This window comes from Mirounga leonina, unplaced genomic scaffold (assembly GCF_011800145.1).
Source record: "Mirounga leonina isolate KUSES-001 unplaced genomic scaffold, KU_Mleo_1.0 Mir_82, whole genome shotgun sequence".
Lineage (NCBI taxonomy): Eukaryota > Metazoa > Chordata > Mammalia > Carnivora > Phocidae > Mirounga > Mirounga leonina.
Genome location: NW_023270825.1, coordinates 37,494,873 through 37,516,338, shown reverse-complemented (window position 1 = coordinate 37,516,338; position 21,466 = coordinate 37,494,873). Strand labels below are relative to the sequence as shown.

General features: G+C 42.4%; 1 protein-coding gene across 1 annotated transcript in view; it reads left to right on the top strand.

Moving 5' to 3' along the window:
- SYT16 (synaptotagmin 16) overlaps positions 1–21,466 on the top strand; it is a 95,293-nt gene that overhangs the window by 60,917 nt on the left and 12,910 nt on the right. The window contains exons 2-5 of the mRNA XM_034992644.1: positions 3,709–3,921; positions 9,733–9,971; positions 15,265–15,705; positions 18,898–19,087. Of these exons, the coding sequence (XP_034848535.1) occupies positions 3,709–3,921; positions 9,733–9,971; positions 15,265–15,705; positions 18,898–19,087 (1,083 nt within the window). The remainder of the gene's footprint in view (positions 1–3,708; positions 3,922–9,732; positions 9,972–15,264; positions 15,706–18,897; positions 19,088–21,466) is intronic.

The following is a 21,466-nucleotide window of genomic DNA, read 5'->3' as shown; positions in this document are numbered from 1 at the left end:
GTGCCTGCACAGGACACAGGCTGTATATGGAATTGCTTTTATTATTGTAACAGTGCCGCTAGTAACTTATGTAGCTGCCGAGAGGTTTTTAGGAAGGATGGCGGGTTTCATTTTTAAATGGAGAATTCCCTGAGATGCTTGGGGAGTGAGGCTTAGAATAGTACATGCAGTTTTATTTATAATCTCATGAGGAGCAATAGGCCAGTTATGCTGCAGCCTGCCTGTGTGTATTCATTCCCACAGGGGTTACTGCTCTTCTCTTCTCACAGAGGAAGCAACCTCCTGGCAGATTTCAGGGTGGAAGAGGCAGAGCACCCTCACTCACTCTGAAAAGTAAACTAGGTATGACTCTAGTGTCCTCACGCAATAACGTTTGATGATATGCACATTAGCTAAAAACATAGGTTCTGTGTGCAAGTCCCATTTTGTTACTTTGCTAACTTTGTTGCTTAGGGCAAGTTACTTAACTTTCTGTACCTCTGTTTTCTATCTCTATGATGGGAATAATAATGATCCTTACTTCATGGTGTTGCTGTGATGGTTAAATGGGATAATATATGGAAAGTCCCAAGAAGGTGTCTGGAATGTAGTATATGTTTAGTGAAATGGAAATCTTTCCTCTGTGGATGATCAGTGACTCACTGGGGAAAAAAAAAAACCTCAGGGATCATATAATGGTAAATTAATGAATTCTAAAAAAATTAATGAATTTCAATTATTGATTTTATCGATGAGGAAATATCCACTCACTCAATTTGAGACTGATGACTATAACTACTTACATTTAAAAATCTGACCTCATAATATAAATGGAATGGAATCTTAGACTTAGAACGCCAATGAATTGCTCATCCAAATAACCCTCCCATGCATATATCCCCCTAACTCCTTCCCAGGTGCTTAGCTGGTCCCTTGCTCTAATGGTGAAGGGAGTTTAATTTTGCTCCATTGGTCTCTGGGTCTCTCTCATATGTGATGGTCTGTCCCACAACAGGTGCTTTGCACAGTATGTTGGGACATGGGAAGACTGCCTCTTGTGATGGTTTAGTATTAGCGGAGCATCTAGTGTCCTTTTTTTTTTTTTCAATAACCTAAAGAAATCTGATTTTATTTTATTATGTTATGTTAATCACCATACATTGCATCATTAGTTTTTGATGTAGTGTTCCATGATTCATTGTTTGCGTATAACACCCAGTGCTCCATGCAGAACGTGCCCTCTTTAATACCCATCACCAGGCTAACCCATCCGCCCACCTCCCTCCCCTCTGGAACCCTCAGTTTGTTTCTCAGAGTCCATAGTCTCTCATGGTTCGTCTCCCCCTCCGATCTAGTGTCTTTTGACACAGCTTTTCAAGTCTTACTGGTGCTGGTCACAGCCAACAGAATTGAGTGAGCTGACAGTGATGTGCTCTTGTATTCTTGGATCAGCTGCTTCATAAAAGAGCAACACAGATCCAGTGTTGACGTTAGGAAGTTGGAGTCAGAAAACTTAGATCTAGAGAAGACCTGGGAAAGGATCCAGACATTAGAAATGACCCAGACAGGTTAAGAGGTTTGACCACAGGGACTGAGCTGGTTGATGTGAGCATACAGAAGGGTTCTTTGCACTGCCTCTCTCTGGTTCTTCAGAATAATAATTAGAAACATGGCCTCTAGAGACAGGCTACCTTGATTCAAATCTCAGTTCTACCCTTTATTGGGAGTATAATCTTCAGCCAGTTGTAGACTTTTCTTTTTCTCGATTTTCTCACTTGGAAAATGAGAGCAATAATGGGTGTTTCATGTGGATTAAATGAGATAATATGTGTAAGGCACTTAGGACAGTTCCTGGCACATAAACAAACAAACAAATAAGTGATTATTATTATTACTAATCTTCTAAACAAACTCAGGAATATCAACTCTTAAATAAGACAGAGAATAGATGTTTTGACCAGGCTGGTATTTAAAGTATTTTCTCTCACTTAAAAAGTGTTTTTATAATTTTTTCTTAGCTTCTGATTCAGATGTGATCTTCAGGACCCATCTGTGAATTAATAGCCATACTCTTCCCAAGAATTACTGTATGAGTTTTGGATGGAAGGAACAAATTTCTAAAAAATAATTTCCCATTGGGGCTTCAGGGTGGCTCAGTCAGTTAAGTGCCTGACTCTTGATTTTGGCCTAGGTTGTGATCTCAGGGTCGTGAGATAGAGCCCTCTGTCTGGCTCCATGCTGGGTGTGGAACGTGCTTAAGATTCTCTCTCTCTCTCTCTCCCTCTCTCCCAACCTCCTCCCAACTCTCTCTCTCTGTCTGAAAAAAAAAAAAAAAAAAACATTATTTATAATTTCCAGTTTACTTTCAGCAAATATTTACAGAGTAGCCTGCCGTATGCCTGGCATGGAGATAGGGCCTGAAGGGATGGGAAGGTGGGCGATCCATTGTGCCCCTTACTCTCCTGACGTGTACAGGTTAGGTGGAATGGTTGGGAATTAAATAGGTAAATCTGTCACAAGGCTGGAGGGAACACTGATAGGGCAGGGCTGACAGCTATTTTACAGCTCATGGAAGAAGCCCTGAACCTGATTTAAGGGGTCAGTGAAAAGCTTTCTAGAAGTGATGCCTATACTGAGTCCTGATGATGAGCTAGATTCTTGACTAGTCCAGACAGGGGTTGGGGGAAAATATTCCGGGCACAGGGAACCCTGGGTGAGTGTGTGTGGGTGGGGAGGGTGGGGGGTGCTCAGTCTTGGGAGAAAACACTAGATCTTCACCAGTTTCTTCAAGATTTAACAAGCATTTGTTAAGCACTTACTATGCAACAGGCATTGTTTTACATAATGGAGAGACATCAGGTACCATAACAAATGATGTCTTTATTTTCATGGACGTCATGGGGGGAAAAGAGAGGAATAGAAGTGTTTTGAAGAAAATTGCTAAAGGTGGGACAATGAGGCCAAGTTTAGGATGAAGTGACAGTGGAGCTGACACCTCAGTGGTGAGAGGAGCTAGCCAGGAAAACACCAGGGGCAGGAGGGTTCCAGGCAGAAGAACAACAAAGACAAAAAACTCAAAGGGAAGAACCATCTTGGCTAGTTGGAGAAACTGAAAGGACCAGTGAGCTGATATGGGGAAAGTGGTACAAATGATTCAAAGGGTGTTTGGGTTGGGTTGTTGGTGCTGAGAAAGACATCAGAACATTATAATAAAAACTAGTTTTGTTTTGTATAAATTGCATACACTACTGTGGGTGTCTCTTCAAAACTAGGATACTATTGGAAGTTCTCAGTTGCAAGTATGTCTTCTCTGGAGTGGGGCTTGGCTCTTTGTGTTTTAATAAGAGATGAGGCTAAGAACATATTTTCTGTCATCATTGTCAAATGTCCTGTTCCCAGTTATAAGCACATGTCAGCAACGCAGCAAATCAGCAGGGCTGCCCTGCTCAACAAAAGGTCTTATTATGTCAACTAGGGGTGTCCTGATGGTTCCTCCTGGGTTCCGGCCATGTATTTCTACTTGCCCACATAAGCTTTATTTTCCTGTGTTATTTCTTTGGACTCAAATTTGTGTTTCAAAAAATGCTTTAAAATCTTTCTGTCTGGTTTGGGCCTGCTTTATCCAGACTAATCATTCATGTTCTTCCATGTTCTTCTATTTCTCTGGATTATTGATCTCTGAATTCTTGTGAGCCCCACATGAGACTCACGGCTCTTGTTTGCTCCCAGTTAACAGGTTTGGAGATGATGAAGAGCCATGCACATCTTCTGACAGTGATGAAGAGGTGATCAAACAATTTGAGATTTCTGTGTCCCGGTCCCAGAGTTTCCATTCAGAAGCATCTGAAAAAGGAAAGCAGGTGGGATTGGAACAAAAATCAAAATTCAGCCACCTGCTCTCTACCCATGAGGAGGATAACACAGAAGTGTCAGCCTGTGAAGGTATTCTTTGCATGAAACACTTTCTGTATCTAGAACAGGGAAGGACAATGGTAAGAACACCTTTGAGTCAATCACTATACTTGTATCTAGGGTCCAGAGAGGAAAAGAAAATGGGGCAAGACCTAGAGGCTGGAACAGGGTAAAGGGGTTCTTTCAAACCTCGCAGAGGGGATGTCATGCAGGGAACTGGGAGAAGGAATGGATAAGAAGTGCCAAAACTTTGACCCCTGATTTGTGGGACTCCTTCCTTACAGGTTATCATTTGGTATATTTTGAACACTAATGGTTAGAACTAGCATGGTATTTATTAAGCTTTATAAAATCTTAATCTCTTCTGATAAATATAAACATTTCACATAACTTGTTTGCTGACATTGAGATTCTGTGCCTTTTCTCTCATTTGGAGTCAGAGTCTATTTTCTAGTTATCTATATAGCCTCAGACAATTTTTGAAATCTTTCTTTTAGTAGTTCGTATTATTAAAGCCACAGGTATGTTTTATCTTTTAAATAAAAACATGTATTACAGTAATGTTGAATAACCTTTTCCAAACGGCACATACCCTGCACATCTGCCCTCATTCCCTGTAGTTTCTGTCGTCCCCCACCTCCCCGCCTCCATCCCCTGCCCCACAGGAGAATTGCTTGCTGAGCAAGAGCAGCGTCTTCTGCCATTCTCCAGCGTCTTCAGACTGAGCACCTTCCACAGTGGGGAGGGAAAATACTCTGAGGTAGAGTAAGCACAGCTTGTGGCTTGTTATGGTAGGTTGGCCTTGTGAAGAATCCTCCCTCCACACCACTCACACAAAATAACCTGGCAAAAGAACAGTAAAATATTTCTTAGTGCTTTCCCTAGTGAAGGTCAGGCATTTCTCTGACTCTTTTATGCCCAGAACCCTGAGTAGGCACAGGATATTGAAACAGGGAAGGGTTTGTGAATCGTATTAGGTAGAAAGCTAGAAGAAATGTCACACCGCCCGCTTAAGTGACCTGGTCTAAATGACCTGCGCTCTCTAATCTTATCCTTCTTTCCTTTGGACACATGGTCAGTCAAACCAACGGGGGCGTAGTTGTAGGTCTTCCATACTTTGCAACACTTAGCAATAGAAAGAGAAAAAGGAGATTCCAAGATTGAGAGAAGATAACAGAGAAGAAATGTCTGGTTTGATGAGGTGGATGAGGCAGCCCGAAAAAGAATGAAGTAAAAATTTTAAAAAGGAAAATATACAGAAAGAACCTTATTTATTTGTCAGCAGAAATGTAATAATTTGCTGTCATGTAATTGTACTTATTGATATGGGCCAACATAACGTATTTTATTGCTGTTCCTGTTAGTGCCAGGTGAGTGACCACCGTATTGTATCGGTAGCTACGGACCTCTGTCATTCACTCACCCCTCTCCTGTTCTCTCTTTCGCTGGTGTTCCATCACAGCGCTCCTCCCTCTCCACTGAGAGGGCAAATGTTAGCTAATGAAAGTTAATAGCAGTTGATTCCCTAGGAGCAGCTCACTGCATTCTAAAGCTAATGGCCCCATTTCCCCAAAGCCCAAATGTCTAGTTTCTGATTTATACAAATGGCCCATGTTCCAAGAGTCCTGACAACCATTCTCACCCTCACCACTTCTGGAATTAGCAATAATTTTATTCATAACTGGCGATTCTGAAAAACTTGACAGAGAGTGACAGGAAAGATCACATTTCTTTCCCTATTGGAGGGAGGAAAAGCACACTGCACTGGATAAATTACCTGTAGATTTTGAAGAAAATCAGCAGGATTTTCATAGGAGGGGATAACTGCATGTTAAATTTTAGGTTATCAAATGCCATGGAAATGTTAATGTAATTTCTATTGCATGATTTTTTGTTCTGTGTAATTTCTTTTTGTTCATCTTTAGATTTGTGAATTTGTTTTCAGCAGTTAAGAATAAGGAAGAGATTAAGCATGCACCCCAGAGAGGAGTTGTGGGTTTTTTGTTTTTTGGGTTTTTTTGCCTGTCCTCCATCTATTTAGCTTTTTTTCACTCTACCTTAAATATTATTTTCTAAGATAAAATTTAATTGTAGACAATTCTTCCACTTTAAAAATGCTTTCAAAATGTTGGACCAGTGAAAGTAAAGGTCCAAATCCAAGTAAAATCTGAACCATGAATGAGTTATTGGTAGGTTGTCTCATGTTTCATCAAGTAGGACCCTTCATTCTAGATGGAGTGGGGAGGTTGTTAGAACCAAGCAAATGCTATCTTCGTATCCCTGGCAAGTTCTCTCTTGTCTCATTTACCGGACTTAGTGTAGCTGTGCATTAACTGTCATGAAGGGGTTTGTGCTAAGTGACCTGGATTAGAGGCTGCATAGCAGGTCTGTGGGTCTGAAAAGTGGGCTGCAGGATAATCGTCTGCTTATTGGGGCATTTATTTATTTGTTTGTTTGTTTATTTAATTGTTTTTGGGCAAAGCCTTATTTTTGCTTGTGAAATACGTAGTTCTTAGGATGTTTCAAAAAAGCTAGACATTACATTCCTGGTGTCATTTAAAACAGCTCAATTATCCCTGGAATCTGTGCTCAGTTTTGTTTGGGATAGTGTATCAATTAGGATTTTATATATATCAAGGTGACAGTGGGGAGCCTGGCTGTCTCAGTTGGTAGAGCATGCAACTCTTGATCTCAGGGTCATGAGTTCAAGCCCCATGTTGGGGTAGAGTTTACTTAAAATTTTTTTTTTTTTAAAAAGGTGATATGAGAGTGGTATATATATCAAGAGATTTATTGCCAGGAATTGGCCTATGCTATTGCTGGAGCTGGCTAAGAAACAGAAATTTAGAGCTCTGAAATCCATAGGTGAAATTTCTTTGTGTCCAAGGATACCTCGGTTCTTCTCTTAAGGTTTTCAATGGACTAATTATGTAGATAATCTCCTTTACTTGAAGTCAACTGCTTAAGGGCTTTAGTCACATCTACAAAATACCTCCACAGTATCTCCTCAATTAGTGTTTGATTGATTAATTGAGGCTTATAGCTTGGCCAAGCTGACACAAAAAACTGACCATTGTAGATGGTGGGCAAAAGTATTTGTATTGTGGATGGTGGTAGGAGGGAAGGGTTTGGGAGTGTAAAATAAAGTAACTGGATAATGGGGTTATACCATGTCAAAGTGGGATATGGATTAAAAAGTGCAAAATTTTCTGTTAAAATAAATATGGTGTGACATAATTATGGCCTATAACTTCTAAGAAGCTGGGATACATTTCTCTGACAACAGGCAGTTACATTTCTGTATGTGTTTAAGGTGACATGGTCTTCTTTAACTTATAGGATGGGAAGATTGCTTTATGTAATGGTGAATCCCCTTTCTTTTTCCTCTGCCTCATGACTTGGACCCCAGCTTTGCTTTTCTAATTCATTCCTTGCTTGTCTGTCAAGGAAAATGGTTTGTTACATTAATATAGTTCTTATGTTTTTCAGTTATGAATAGCTTTTCAAGGCTTAATGTAGCTTTTGAAAATTCCCTTATTACTGATCTAGGTATTATCACTGTAGGAGTTAAAGTCATGAGACAATTTTATGGGGGTAATTTCTTGGCAAAGTTAGATTTTGTGCTGAAATCCTGCTGGGTGCTGCACACGTTGATGGATGACCTACTGTTTAATAGGACATTTTAGTGTTCATGTATATGAGGAATGGATGTGCTAATTAGAGCCTTAGAAGACAATTCTGCTTTATGTTGTAGGGTTTTGCATATGGAATACCCCTTGTTCTGTCATTTTCTGTGGCCTTTTTAAAGAGTGTTTGCCAAATAACTGAGTGTGTGAGTGTAAAAATGTTATGGTGTCCTATGAAAGTGTTTCCAAGGGGCCTGAACTGAATTATTAAGAATAACAAGGCAGTTAGGGGAACTTCTCAGTGGATTGCCACGGTTTTGCAAAATCCCACATCGGGAGTTTGAAGTTGTGCTCTGAGTACTAAGTCTGCCTAAAGATGTTTTTGTATAGTCTGCATAGGGTGATAGTATATTTTTTAAGTTTGCCTGTTTACTGCAGGTGGGTCATAAGCTGTCTGGTAAACCACTGTCGCCACGAGTCCATTTTGCCACACACCTGGCTGCTTCAAATATTTGTTAACCTGCCTAGTCTTGCAAGTTGTTGGGGAGTTTTGTGAAACCCACTGGTGGATAAAGACTAGAAAGCATAGCTATGTGGCTTAGCACCTCCAAGGAGATTATGTTCTCAATGAGGCTTTAAGACCGACCGTGCAAACAGTTGCTACCATACGGTGTAAATAAGAGCTGAATTCATGGGCGCCCGGGTGGCTCAGTCAGTTAAGCGACTGCCTTTGGCTCAGGTCGTGATCCTGGAGTCCCGGGATCGAGTCCCGCATCGGGCTCCCTGCTCGGCGGGGAGTCTGCTTCTCCCTCTGACCCTCCCCCTTCTCATGCTCTCTCTCTCTATCTCATTCTCTCTCTCAAATAAATAAATAAAATCTTAAAAAAAAAAAAAAATTCAGTTCCTGGGTGGCTCAGTCGGTTAAGCTACTGCCTTCGGCTCAGGTCATGATCCTGGAGTCCCGGGATCGAGTCCCGCGTCGGGCTCCCTGCTCGGCGGGGAGCCTGCTTCTCCCTCTGACCCTCCCCCCTCTCATGTGCTCTCTCTCTCTCAAATAAATAAATAAAATCTTAAAAAAAAAAAAAGAGCTGAATTCATGATGTATACTTTGTCATTCCACTCACTCATCTTGTCTATATCTCTAATTTTCTCTTATACCGGGATGGTGGCTTCCGGAGGAGACAGGAGACCAAAGAGAGAATACATTCTTGGCTACCTTCTGGATGTGGGAAGAAAGTCAGGGCGAAAGCTATTGCTTAGGAAGACCCCGCCTGTTTTTCTTTACTGTCTGAGGGTAACCTAAACTTTAGAGCAGAGGAGGGAGAGGCATAGGTGAGGGAGCACTGACAGAGAAAGTAGAATAACACTAAGGTCAGAGAAAAACACTGAGTCCAAGAAGTCAGGGAAGATTCAGGTGTTGTTGGGCTTTGGATGGACAAGAAAGAGAGGGCAGTTTGAGGGAGAGGGGGTTTGAGGACCACAGTGAACAGAAATACGCAACTAGTCTTCTCATGAGCCCATGGGGCCACAGGTGACGGCGAAGTGGGAGGCAGTAGAAAATGTGGTTTACTGGGTTGGATGAGGCCAGTTGGGGACAGACAAGCAAGCAAGGCTAATATTTATGGAAAATTAGTGACTGCTAGGAGGCCATTATTTCATGTGTCCACAATGATTCTCTAATGGTTTTTATAATCATTTTATAGATAAGGAAACAAAGGTTTGGGCAGTTCAAATTTTGTGTAAATTCTTAATGCAGAGTTAGGATTTAAATCCAGATCATCTGAATCCAAGTCCAGTGTTCCTTCGGTGGATCAAGTAGAGAACTTTTTACTTGAGAGAACCACTGAAGCCTTCCCAGGAGAGGGTAAGATGAGAGCATGGAAGACAGAAAGAAGAATGGTAGAGTCAGGACACAATATGATCTCCATAGTAGATTGTTGCTCTTGCTTTCTAGATCTATCCCCAAGGTCTTGTGGCCATTAGTTCCAACAAAATGCTAGTATGTTTATTTTACCCTTTTAACATTAACACACATCCTTCATAGTCATATTATTAGAAAGTATTAAGCCTTCTTGTACCCCATGTAATGAACTAATGGTCTGTTTGGTTATAAAGACCAAGTTTATCCACCATGTGGATGCAGTTATGTTTCTGCAGGTGTTATTTGATAGGCTTTGCTTTTGAGGTCTTGATAGTTTCCTTATTGCAAATTTAGATTTGGATGGAGCCAGCCAGCTGAGTTATTCTGAGAATCTGTCCTACGGTGAAGATGACCCTGTTTCTGCCCATTCACAGTCCCCATGTGAGGTGGGGAACACCAGGCACCATGGCGCAGCTCCCCAAGAGACCAGTATGCCTCGCAGCCTCGGTCTCCTGGAATTGGAGACAGCCTTTAATAACCGGGGATTTGAAGAGTCCTATGCTGCTGATAGCTCTTCCATGTGGAGTCCAGAGGCAAGTTATTTGTTTTCCATTCTTTTTTTGCTTGAGTGTTGTGTGCTCTCTGGTGAGTTCTTGCTTTCCTCTTGCTCCCCATGCCTCAAGAAAAAAAATTTCTCCAAAAAGGAAGCATTGCCTTGAAAAACAAAGACCTAAGGAGCCTTTATTTGAAATAAAATTTTTTTTTCAGATGACCAAGTCACAGCCCCTATGTGTACCAATCAAAGGGGGTACACAATAAAAGAATCATAAATAAATTTCTATCAAAATAGGGGCAAAAAAGAGTGGTGGCAGAATGGAACCAGCAACAATTACACTTCTTGTTTATATAAAAGAGTTTTTAGTTCTTCAGAGAAGACTGGTTTATTTCCTTCATGGTTTCAATTAAAACGGAGTCTATTTTTATTTACTCCAAATCTTGAGTTACAATTACTTGAACAAAAGAATTATTTGAAAATTAGACTAAAATACAATGGCCTTCTAAATGAAATGCTGCAAGATATTATGATGAAGATCTTGCTGTGTATTTGTTGGATTTGGATTGAATTCAAGATCTAGGGGATGGCATTAATTTGTGATGGCCCTCCGGCCATTGATATTGCTTTTTGGAATAAATCTCTGATAAAAGATGCTCCTTCTAAATTTATTTCTTATTTAAAACTTACTCCAGAATATGCCTAACCGCCCAGAGGTATGATTGGAGGTGATTATTATAGACACTACCATTTATTAAGCAAGGACTATGTGCCAGGTACTGTGATAAAGATTTGCAAACATTATGTTATCTAAGAGGCATTTTTGGTTATTCTTTATTAGCTAGATCTCTTTTATTATGACCTATGACATTAAGAGATGTAAAATAATAAATGTCTAATGCCTACTTTGAAATTAATTTTGATGAAATATGTAATGTATGTATATAAAATATTAATATAATTTGCAGGGCAAGAGGAAAGAGAAAAGTGAATGGATTTTGTTAGCGTCAGTCTGCCTGGGGAAATAAACTGGTAGAATCTCTTATTAGGACCTAGACTGTCATACATACCAAATGCTCCTCCAGGAGAAGAAAAAAATAATCACAGAAAATCATGTTCCAAAACCTTACTGTTAATGCACTGGGATGTGTAGAGAGAGCATAAGGAGGTGTGCACACGTGGGTGGGTGTGTGCCCATGTGTTGGTGTTACCGCTGAGGACAAGAAACAGTAACTTGGATACGTGGTTTGTGGCTTGCCGAGAGCAGCCCTGCATATAGAGATACCCAAAGCTATTAACCTTAAAAGTTGTTTTTTTTTAATTTATTATTTTTTTTAATTCTGCTTCCCAGTTGGTTTACTGTGAAGGAGTTCTATCAAATTCCACACAAAACATTTAACATTTAAAATATTCTTTTTGGCTTTCTCACCACAAAAACAAAACACAGCTGTTTACCTGCCTCTTAATACTCTGTCCCTTGATAACTGTTCCCTTAGGCTTGGGATTGCTTTCTTCAGGTAACCTCCCATCTGCCTAACTCGTGGAGCTTTCATAGAAGATTTGGTGTTGAGAGCACTGAATGTTCCCAGACTCCAAAAATACCCAGACATCTCTGTGTGCTCCATTCAACCTCCTATCTATTTTGAGACAAAAACTGTAATTTGGTGCTCCTCCGGTAGAACCTCAGATACAGCTCGGAGGCAGTTCCTGTAACTGCCTGCTTTGCAGGCTTAGCTTGCCTTTTAAGAATTGATTTATTTGCCTCTTAGCTGTATTAAGAACCCTGTCTCCCCCTGTGTATCTGGCATCGGGAACATATTGCAGGTCTGTTTACTTGGGGCCACAGAGATGCCATCAACCCTATCTTACTAAAACACAAAGGCTTTCAATCTGATAGAAAATCTTTAAACCTACGAGGGTTTTGACAGCATGACACAGGTATTCCCATCTCAAAGAAAAATCGGGATATTAGAACTAAGAGAATAATTTATTTTGCCCCAGAAGGAAACCAGCCATGCAGTGTGACTACCTGTTAGGCTGATGGATTTTTGAACACTGCTCTTCTCTGCTGGAAAAGGCCATCGACTTTTTCCTGCAGACCCAAGGCTTGGCAGGGAAGACAATGGGAGGGTGGCTGGCGATTTTGAGCACACAGGGAGGCAGGTGTCCCACTTTTCATCTCTGCTTTCCACTGATTAACTCGTTGGCCTTGAGAAGTTAATTAAAATCTGCCAAATGGGGATAAAAATGAAGAGATTTTTACCTTGCAGGAAGGTCAGATGGATTAGTGGTATTAACAGTACCTGCATGAGGAGAGCCTGGTGATAGGTAACGTGTGTTGAAATAATTAATTGCTATGAAAATACCAGCCTTCCCAAATCTTTGTTTCCGATCAACCCAGGAAGGGGCCACACAGCCCAGCTTCCCTGTGCCACTGCTTGGCTCGGCCCTGTCCAGAGCCTGGCTATGGCCTCCAGCTCTGTCTTAGGCAGGGTTCTGAGGAGAGTCATTTCAGAGACCTCCAGAGGACTTCCACAGACCTGCAGGTGGAGCAAGCATTTGTCTGAATAGATAGCCTGATGGATAAGTGGAGAGAGACTCAGTGACCCGAATATTTTTACCTTGCATTGAAGTTGCTGACAAAACTGGGAACTATTAACTATAATTAGGAGCAGGGACTTAAAAGGATGTGAAATTCAAAGTAGTATGTCTTTCCATCTTTCATCTTACCCCCGCCTCACCCCACACACTTACTACAAACATAAATAGCTATGGTGAGAGACTTGGGGAGAAGAAGGAAGACATCGTAGTTCGACATAGGTTTGGGATTTTGAGCATTAGTACTGGAAAATCCTGCATCGTCCTGGCAGGGCATATGAGGTTGGGGGCAGGGAGTGAGTTTCTAAATCTTAAGTTTCCTCCCCCATAAAATGAAGATATTAAAATTCCTCCTTCATTAGGTTAATGTGAATATTTTAAAAGATACTATTTCTTAGCTGGATTTCCCAAAAAGCAGAGCCTACTTTGTCAGGATATACAATCCCTGGGAACAAGAGTGAGGGACAAGGTGGGGAGTGAGGCAGGGAAGAAGGGAGAGCCATATGAGAATGTGTAATCAAGTTGGCCACCACTAAGTGTGACCCATGGCTTGATCGTGTGGGACTGTGTGGTAAGAAGCTGTATTAAACTGCTCTCAGGACACTTGTCCAAGGGGAGACAAGTTTACTGCATGGGGCATTAACCTCACACACTTGCTGGACTTTATATACATGAATGCCAGCCAGGATTCTGTAACTTTCCAAGCCTTAACATCAACAGAGAGGCCTGTGGTGGGAGTTGAGAGTTGCATCGCATGGGCAGGAGGTGGGACCTCCTTGGGCTGTGTCAGGCCGAAGCTACTTAGAGCCTGAAAGACTGCACCTGTAGGGGGAGACCTAACAAAAGGTCTAAAACAAGAAGGTCTGAAGTGCATAACAGTGGGCTTTTGCCGTCTGTAAAGGGTTTAGTACGGTACCGGGCACAAGAAAGGGCTTAGTGGATGTTGGCTATCATTACTTCTGATCCAGCAAGCAATATAGAGATGATCAAGAGTAAGCTAAAATAGATGGGAGTTTTAACAGAAGACTGTGACTTGATTTCTGAGTTAGCCTAACTCCTTGGAGACTTGCTTCTAATATTATATCTACACTAGTCAGTTGTATTCAGAAGTCTCTATAGCAACCACTTTTATCACTTGAAACTAAGTACCTCTGAATAGAAACACTCTCACATGAATGCATGCTGAGGAAAGAATATAAGGAGCTTCCCTTATTTTGCAAGAAGCCTAAATTTTCTTGGTAGACTAATGTGAATTTTAAAAGAGAAGGCATTTATTCCATGTCTTCTGCGTGTCAAATCCTTTCATTTTCACAACAACCCTATAAATAGTTTTCATCCCCGTTTTACTCTTGAAGAAAACCAAGAGTGGAAAGGATTAGATAACTCGTCCAATGCCCTAGGGGGAGGAAGTGGTAGACCCTGGGTTCCCGAGGATGTCTCACTCCAGGGAACTGTGCACTTTTACCTCAACTCTGCGGGGAAAGTCCTGTTGATGAATGTGCATTTTTGAGGTGCTTTATTATATATTTTAAAGTAGTCTTTAAATTAGCAAAGTCTGGTGTTCAATTACATAAATGAGAATGGATTCCAATTTACAACAAGAATCAGCTCAAAGTTTAAAGTATCATGCCTTCATCGAAAAAAAATCAAATTATGTTGACATTCTTTATAGTTTGTTGGAGAGTACTTCACTGTAGTAATGCAGGTCAGCTCAGCTTTCTCTGTGAGGTCATCAGATCTGAGTGGCTATGGGTGCATTGTTGTCTAAGGCTGCTATTTTATAATGAGGGGCCCATGCTTGAAAATAGGCAGCATCAGTCCATTGATGGGAATAGATATTGATGGAGTCTGGTCTAAGCCAGGTATTTCTCCCTATCTCATAAAACCTCACCACAGCACTCCATCACGTAGGCATCTGAATGCTCATTTTGCAGCTAGAGCACAGAGAGGGTGGCCTTTTTGGCCAGAACCAAAAAGCTAGCACATGGTAGAGTTATGCTTTCAACCCAGGGGTTCTGTCTCCGCATCCAGTGTTGCTGTTTGCTAAGTGGTTGCTGTAGGTGTCCTCCTAAACCCTTCGTACTCAAAGTGTATCTTGAGGCTAGCTGTGGCATCCTCAGGACCTGAGATGTTCAGAGTCTCGGGCCCCACCCCAGGCCTACGGAATCAGAAACTCTGAGTGACTCAAGTCCACGTGAACGTTTGAGAAGCTCAACTCTAAAACCTTTTCTCCCATGCAGCTTGAAAATCTACTGAAGGATCACCTGTCATTGGGCCCCATAAGGATTCCCATCTGCAGGAAGTCCTGGCCCTTGGAACACAGGCCCAGACTCGACCATTTCTCCTGGGGACTCCAGAAAAAGTTGTTTCTTGGCAGTTGCATAGTTGACTAATTTTAGACTTAGTATCTCAGTTTCAATGATAGTGGTCACTTGTACTTTTTGAGAGTCAGTGTATATAAAAACCCTTTGCAAATTATAAAAGCTTTCTTCATTCATTCCAAAAACATTCATGAAGGCTCACCATATGCCAGAGACTGTACCCCTAGAGAAGTCACAGTCCAAGGGAGACATAGACCGGCATGTCTGTGTCTAGACCCTTCTAACGTATAGGGATTTGACTGCTAGCAGTCAAAAAGCACAGGGTTCCGAAGGAGCACAGAGGGGCACCATCTCACCAAAGGGTATTTGGGCATTATCATTTGCATTCCTAATCTCTTCCTCTGTCTGCAACAGGAACAGGATGGGGCCAATTTCCAGGTGCCAGCTGTGGTCTTGGAGCCCATCTCAAAATGTGGTGACCTGGATGTCATCTTCGAATATAGAGCCTCCAGCCAGAAGCTCACAGTGACCATTGTCAGAGCACAGGGCCTCCCAGATAAGGACCGAAGCGGCGTCAACTCCTGGCAAGTTCACGTAGTGCTGCTGCCCAGTAAGAATCAGAGGGGCAGGACAAGCATACAGAGAGGCCCCAACCCTGTCTTCACGGAGAAGGTCACCTTCACCAAGCTGGAGCCCAGACATGTGGCTGCCTGTGCTGCCCGCTTCCGTCTGTATGCTGCCCGCAAGATGACCCGTGAGAGAATGATGGGAGAGAAGCTATTCCATCTCAGGCACCTGCACCCAGAAGGGGAAATGAAAGTGACTCTGGTTCTGGAGCCAAGAAGTAATATCAGCGTGAGTATGTTAAATGGTGCTGCTAATGATGCGGGTATGTTCAAGGATCTGGAATTGTCAGCCCTTGATTTAGTACATTCAGCCTGTGAATTCAAACACCTTAATTTAATTTTCCATTTGGCTCTCCCCATCCTTATAAGCCATGATTTGCGCTTCATGGTACAATGGTTTTTTTTTTCTTCGTGTCCATCTTCCCTATAAGCCGATGGATATATTTCCTGTCCATTTTTGGAAATGACAGCAAGTGTAGCCTGCTGATTAACTGACCTGTGGTCTGACCATCTCCCTCTTGCGCCACCCTTACTCTGCATTATGATGGATCTCAGAGATGGGACTTTGAAGGGGAGCTCCTTAACAGGTGTGTCTGAGTAGGCTACCACGGCAGCCCTGATCTCCAGCCACTCCTAAGACCTTCCATGTATATGCCCGCGCTCCTCCCGTGTGCCTTATCCTCTGCATCCCCGCACAGCTTGTAGGTCTCCAAGATGGACAACCCACTATTGCTGGGGGTTAAATGTCATCTAGTATGAGGGCCTCCTTCTAAAAACCATGTAAAAAGATCAGGTAGCTCATCTTGGGCTATTGGGCCAATCAGTCATCCATTCAGAAACGTTTACTGAGTGCCTGCCATGTCAGGTGCTGTACAGGCAGAGGGGATGGGGGAAAGAACAAAAAGGGTGATGCCTCTGCCCTCAAGAGCTTTCAGCCTGGTGGATGAGGGGCAACAAGAGAAAACCAGGGTTTGCAAGGGGAGAGAGAGAGGGATAGAGGCTGCTGTTGGTTAAGGAGGGTCAGAGAATGTGTCTTTGAGGTGGTAATAAAACACAAAACTCCACAAATCAAGGGATCAAGACTGGTGACATGTGGATGACCAAGGATTCTAGGCGGAGGAAATGGCACATGCAGGCATCGAGAAGTAGGAAGGAGCTTGTCCTGTCTAGGGGGAGGAAAGGATCCAGAAAGCCTGGAGTGTAGTGATGGGAGATCCAGCCACTTAAATTTTTAATAGCTATCTCAAAATTAGTATCTCCAGAGTTGTCTCCCTAAATCTATTCTGCCTGCAGCCTTCCCATCTTGGCTAAAGGCAATTTCATCCTTTTAGTTGTTCAGGTCAACCTGAAATCCTCTGGGCTCTATCTTCAAACTATAACCAGAACCTAACTCTGCTGGATTATTGAAATGGCCTTCCAGTGGTCTTCCTGCTTTTGCCTTTGCCCCTTACAGACTATTCCCAACCCAGGGACCCAAATAAACCTTTTAGGGGCACTTGGGTGGCTCAGTCCATTAAGTGTCCAACTCCGGATTTTGGTTCAGGTCATGATCTCGATCCTGGGATGGAGCCCCACATCTGGCCCCTAGCTCAGCGCAGAGTCTGCATAGGATTCTCTCTCTCCCTCTGCCCCTCCCCCCACTCGTGCTCTCTACCTCTCTCTAAAGTAAATAAAATCTAAAAAAAAAAAAAAAACCAAAAAACCATAAGCCAGATCATTTCTCACTTCTGCTTAAATCTCTCTTTTTTCTTAAGCTCTGAGTAAAGTATATGTGAAATCATGGAAAATAGAAGTCAGAGGAGGTCAGAAGGAATCCTGCACTATAAGGCATAGGAGTAGGTATGATCTCACCCCTATTTCTCTGTGCCAGGTCCTGTCCTAGAGACACAGAGTTGAGTGGGGAAGATGAGCCAGTGTGAAAGAACTTTGAAGGTAAAAATTCATCAGTTATCTGTTAATCATGATTATATGCCAGGCATTGGGCTATGCACTAGACTGAGTAATTTACAAGGATTCAAATGTGATGGGAGAGGCAAGCTCTGTTGTGATAGGTGCCTTGGTAGATGCTTCTGTAGAAGCACAGGGGAGGGGTGATCCTTACCCAAACTAAGCAAATATGTCACTACTGGATTGTCATCATCTAGACAGCAGGGCCTATGTGGCAACTATCAAAACCAGCTCTCTCTATAGTTTTCATATTGTGTTCTTGAAAGCCCAGGGCTCTGCCATGGCTTGGTCAACAAGATTTTTCCTACAGATGTGAAGAATATTTAATTCCTTTTAATGTGCTTATTTTGTGGGTTTTTTAAAAAAAGATTTTATTTAATTATTTGTCAGAGAGAGAGAGTACAAGCAGGGGGAGTGGGAGAGTGAGAAGCAGGCTCCCCGCTGAGCAAGGAGCCTGACCGGGGCTCGATCCCAGGACTCTGGGATCATGACCTGAGCCACTGAGGCATCCCTTTGTGGGGTTTTTGATAACAAGTTTAGGAAATGACTTCAGATGTTGAGAAGAAAGTTTGAGCTAAGTCTGATGCACTTGTTTCTGGTGGAGGAGGTGGTGGTTCTTGGAGGCTGGCTGTCTTGCCCCCTCCCCCCCCCCGCCCCAGGGCCAGTGCCCACTATGCTTCTTGAGGTGAGAGTCAACATCCTGGCTTACTTTGCTCTCCTCCTCCCAATGTGTCTGGTGTAGAAAGGTGGGCACTTTGGAGAAGCAGGTGTGTGAATAAACAGGACAGAAATCATCGTCTCTCTTCTAGGCTCACCTGGTGTGTGCAAAGTCTCTGAGATCCACAGTCCAATCATGGACTGTTTTACCAAACAGTTATAAAAGTGCTCATTTTCAATGTAATTCATTTCCTCAGTGGGGGGGCAGTAATAGCATCTGGTGTGTTCCTGACACCCCTAGGAAGGAGAACTAGGGACCAAATGTTCTATGGGGTGGTAGATGGTCATGGTCATTTCTTTTCTAGTGAAGACAAAGTGCCTCCTGTGTTGCTACATTCATCAAGAAGCTGCAGCGAACAGAAACAAAACTCATGCCTAGAGTGGATGGGTTCCATAGAAACATCCAAGCACAAATGACAAAGGAGGGAATTTGGGTCTATATTAAATGTATTATTAGCTCTTAGTGTATCTGAGAGCATTTGATTTACACTAGTAATAATATCTTTGTCCATTTTGTCTTTAGAGAGGAAATGTTGAATGGAGACAGCTCTCGAAGCAAATATGTCAGCGAATAACGTGGGGCGTCTCATCCATGACTGCACTCCCCAGGCCCATTATCATTCACACCAAGTGCGCTGTTAGTAATCTTTGGCAGCAGTTGAGATTGGGCTACGGTTTCACCAAACATAATATCGGCTTTCTGTAAGAGAGTAGTGCAGCGTGGACCAATGGGTTCTTTGTTGTTCTTCCCCTCCAGAGTGGAGAGTCTCCGCTCAGCCCATCTGCAGTTTCTCACAGTGATAGCGCTTCATCCACACAGTCGCTGTCTCATGGAGGAGCGCCAGAGCTGTTGGTGGGGCTGTCCTACAACGCCACAACGGGGCGATTATCCGTGGAAATGATCAAAGGCAGCCATTTCCGAAACCTCGCTGTTAATAGAGCGCCTGGTAAGTGCATGTCTGGACGCCCAGCTCTGGGCCTTCCAGGAGCAAGCAGAAGGCTGTGTTTGCTTTGGTCTTAATTCTTTAACTTTTATAAAGAAGTGATTTCAGAATGACTTAGACATGTTTTTACAAAGTGATACCTCTTGATATTTTAAATGCCTTTCTATCTAATTAGATTGAAGGCTTCTTCGATATCTGGATATATCTTGATGCAAAATAGACTGGCCCCTACATGTATATGGTTAAAGGGAAAAGAATGATGTCTCTTCAGCAACATAATGTGTATGGGCAATTAAAATCTGCTAATAGGTTCCAGGCCTGCAAATACCTTTAAAGAGGCCGAGCATAGGCTTTGGAGTGAGGCAGATCTGGGGGCAAAGTCCAGCTCTACCCACTTACCCATTAGCTTCGCTCTGATCCAGTACAATTTAACTCTCTATTCTGAATTTCAGTAGGTTCATCTGGAACAAAGTGATATTAATAATACTTTCTTTTTTTTTTTTTTAAAGATTTTATTTATTTATTTATTTGACAGAGACACAGCGAGAGAGGGAACACAAGCAGGGGGAGTGGGAGAGGGAGAAGCAGGCTTCCCGTGCAGCAGGGAGCCTGATATGGGGCTTGATCCTAGGGCCCTGGGATCATGACTTGAGCCGAAGGCAGACGCTTAATGACTGAGCCACCCAGGTGCCCCAATAACACTTTCCTTATGGGTTTTTGGTGGTGGGGGGGATCAAATAAAATGATTTCTATAAAGCATTTAGCCTAGTGCCTAACACACAGTGTGCATACAAGAAATGTTAGTGGTTATGGTGCCGACAGAGGAGGAGGTGGAAGAGGATCTGGGGCAATATAAGCCTGACTTACCAGGAGAGCTACCACTTTGGAGATCACCACTAGAAAGAGGGGCCCAAGACACTCCTGTAGCTGCAGTCCCGGGCTCAGAAAGCTGGAATAAAAATGGTGCTGCTGGAAACAGCCACAACTGCCTATGAGGACACAAGAAGTTAGAGACTGAGCTTTGGAATAATGCTGCTAAATATTAGCTCGGTTTTAATGATTGTCAGCAAAAATAGCTTAAAAGGGGACAGGAAGATGGTTTCTGCCTCACTTCTGCCTTCTGGATCTCATGCAAGTTCATACAACCAGAGGAACCTAATTTGTATCTAGAATTCTAGCTGCAAGAGAGTCTGAAAAATGTTGTTGCATTTCCAGCCTTTCAAGTCCAGAAGGTAAACTACAAAGGATAGTGTGGAGGGCAAGTGAGCTTGTCCATCCCAGGGACCAGAGTCTCACTGAAATAAGGATGAAGTTGATAACAACGTGGTAGGCTAAAGGAGTCAATAGGCTCTTGCCTCACATGTCAGCATCAGGCGAGGAGCCAGCCAAGCTGGTAGAAAAGTGTCAGCTTCTATAGCCAAATCCAGGCTCTCACTCTTCTTAGTCTTTATCTGTGCTGCAGCCCACAAAGTCTTTGTTCAGTGTATCTTGTTAGTCAGTCTATTAACACCATTAGAGCAACGTAATAAGGGAAACCCAGCACACTGGCTAACAAGAGAGTGGGTACATAAGCCATGTTTTGTGTTGATGCTCATGGCCACGTGAGAGCTGTTTAACATACATCATAGGTGCTGATTATTAATCACACAGCTAGTCTCTTTGCTAGATACAGCTTTGTTTTTTTAAAATAGCTCTGGATTTATTAAAGATCTGGATTTACTGCTCTTCTTTTAGAGCTTTTTCCAGTTTTCCCCTATCCTCCTGGAATTTGGTGAGATCTGGATAACTACTTGGGAGGAACATGGTGGAGCTGCAGAGAATGGTGGGGAGGTGAATCACACAGTCATGACCTGTTCCAATCCACGCTGGGAAGCTTTAATCTGTGTGCTGGGTGGTAATATGGATGCTAAGAAAGAATCAGCTGGAGGCTAACAAACTAAGGTGTGAATTCAGGCTCTGCCACTTACTAGCTGGAAGTTATTAAACTTTCCTGAATTTCAGTTTCCTCATCTGTAAAATGGAATTGTAATCATATATACTTTCTAGGTAGAAATACTACATAGAAAGCTGTGATGTTGAGGATGGTACTATTGTATCATTATACATTTCTATATAAGAGAAAACATGCCAAAGAGGAAATTCTTGTAACAAATATTTAAAACTGAACAGAAAAAAAAGGCAAGTCCTAATTTAGAAATTGACTTTATTCCAGAAGTTTAAGTCAGTTTGGCATTTGCTACATGATTTTTTGTAGACATAATGTTGCAATTTAATTTAAACCCTAACTGACATGCTGTATCTTTGCAACCAAAGTAATAGAAACAATGTTGCTGTGATGCTGTTCATTAAAACAGAAACCCAGTAGTGAAGACAAAAGTTTTT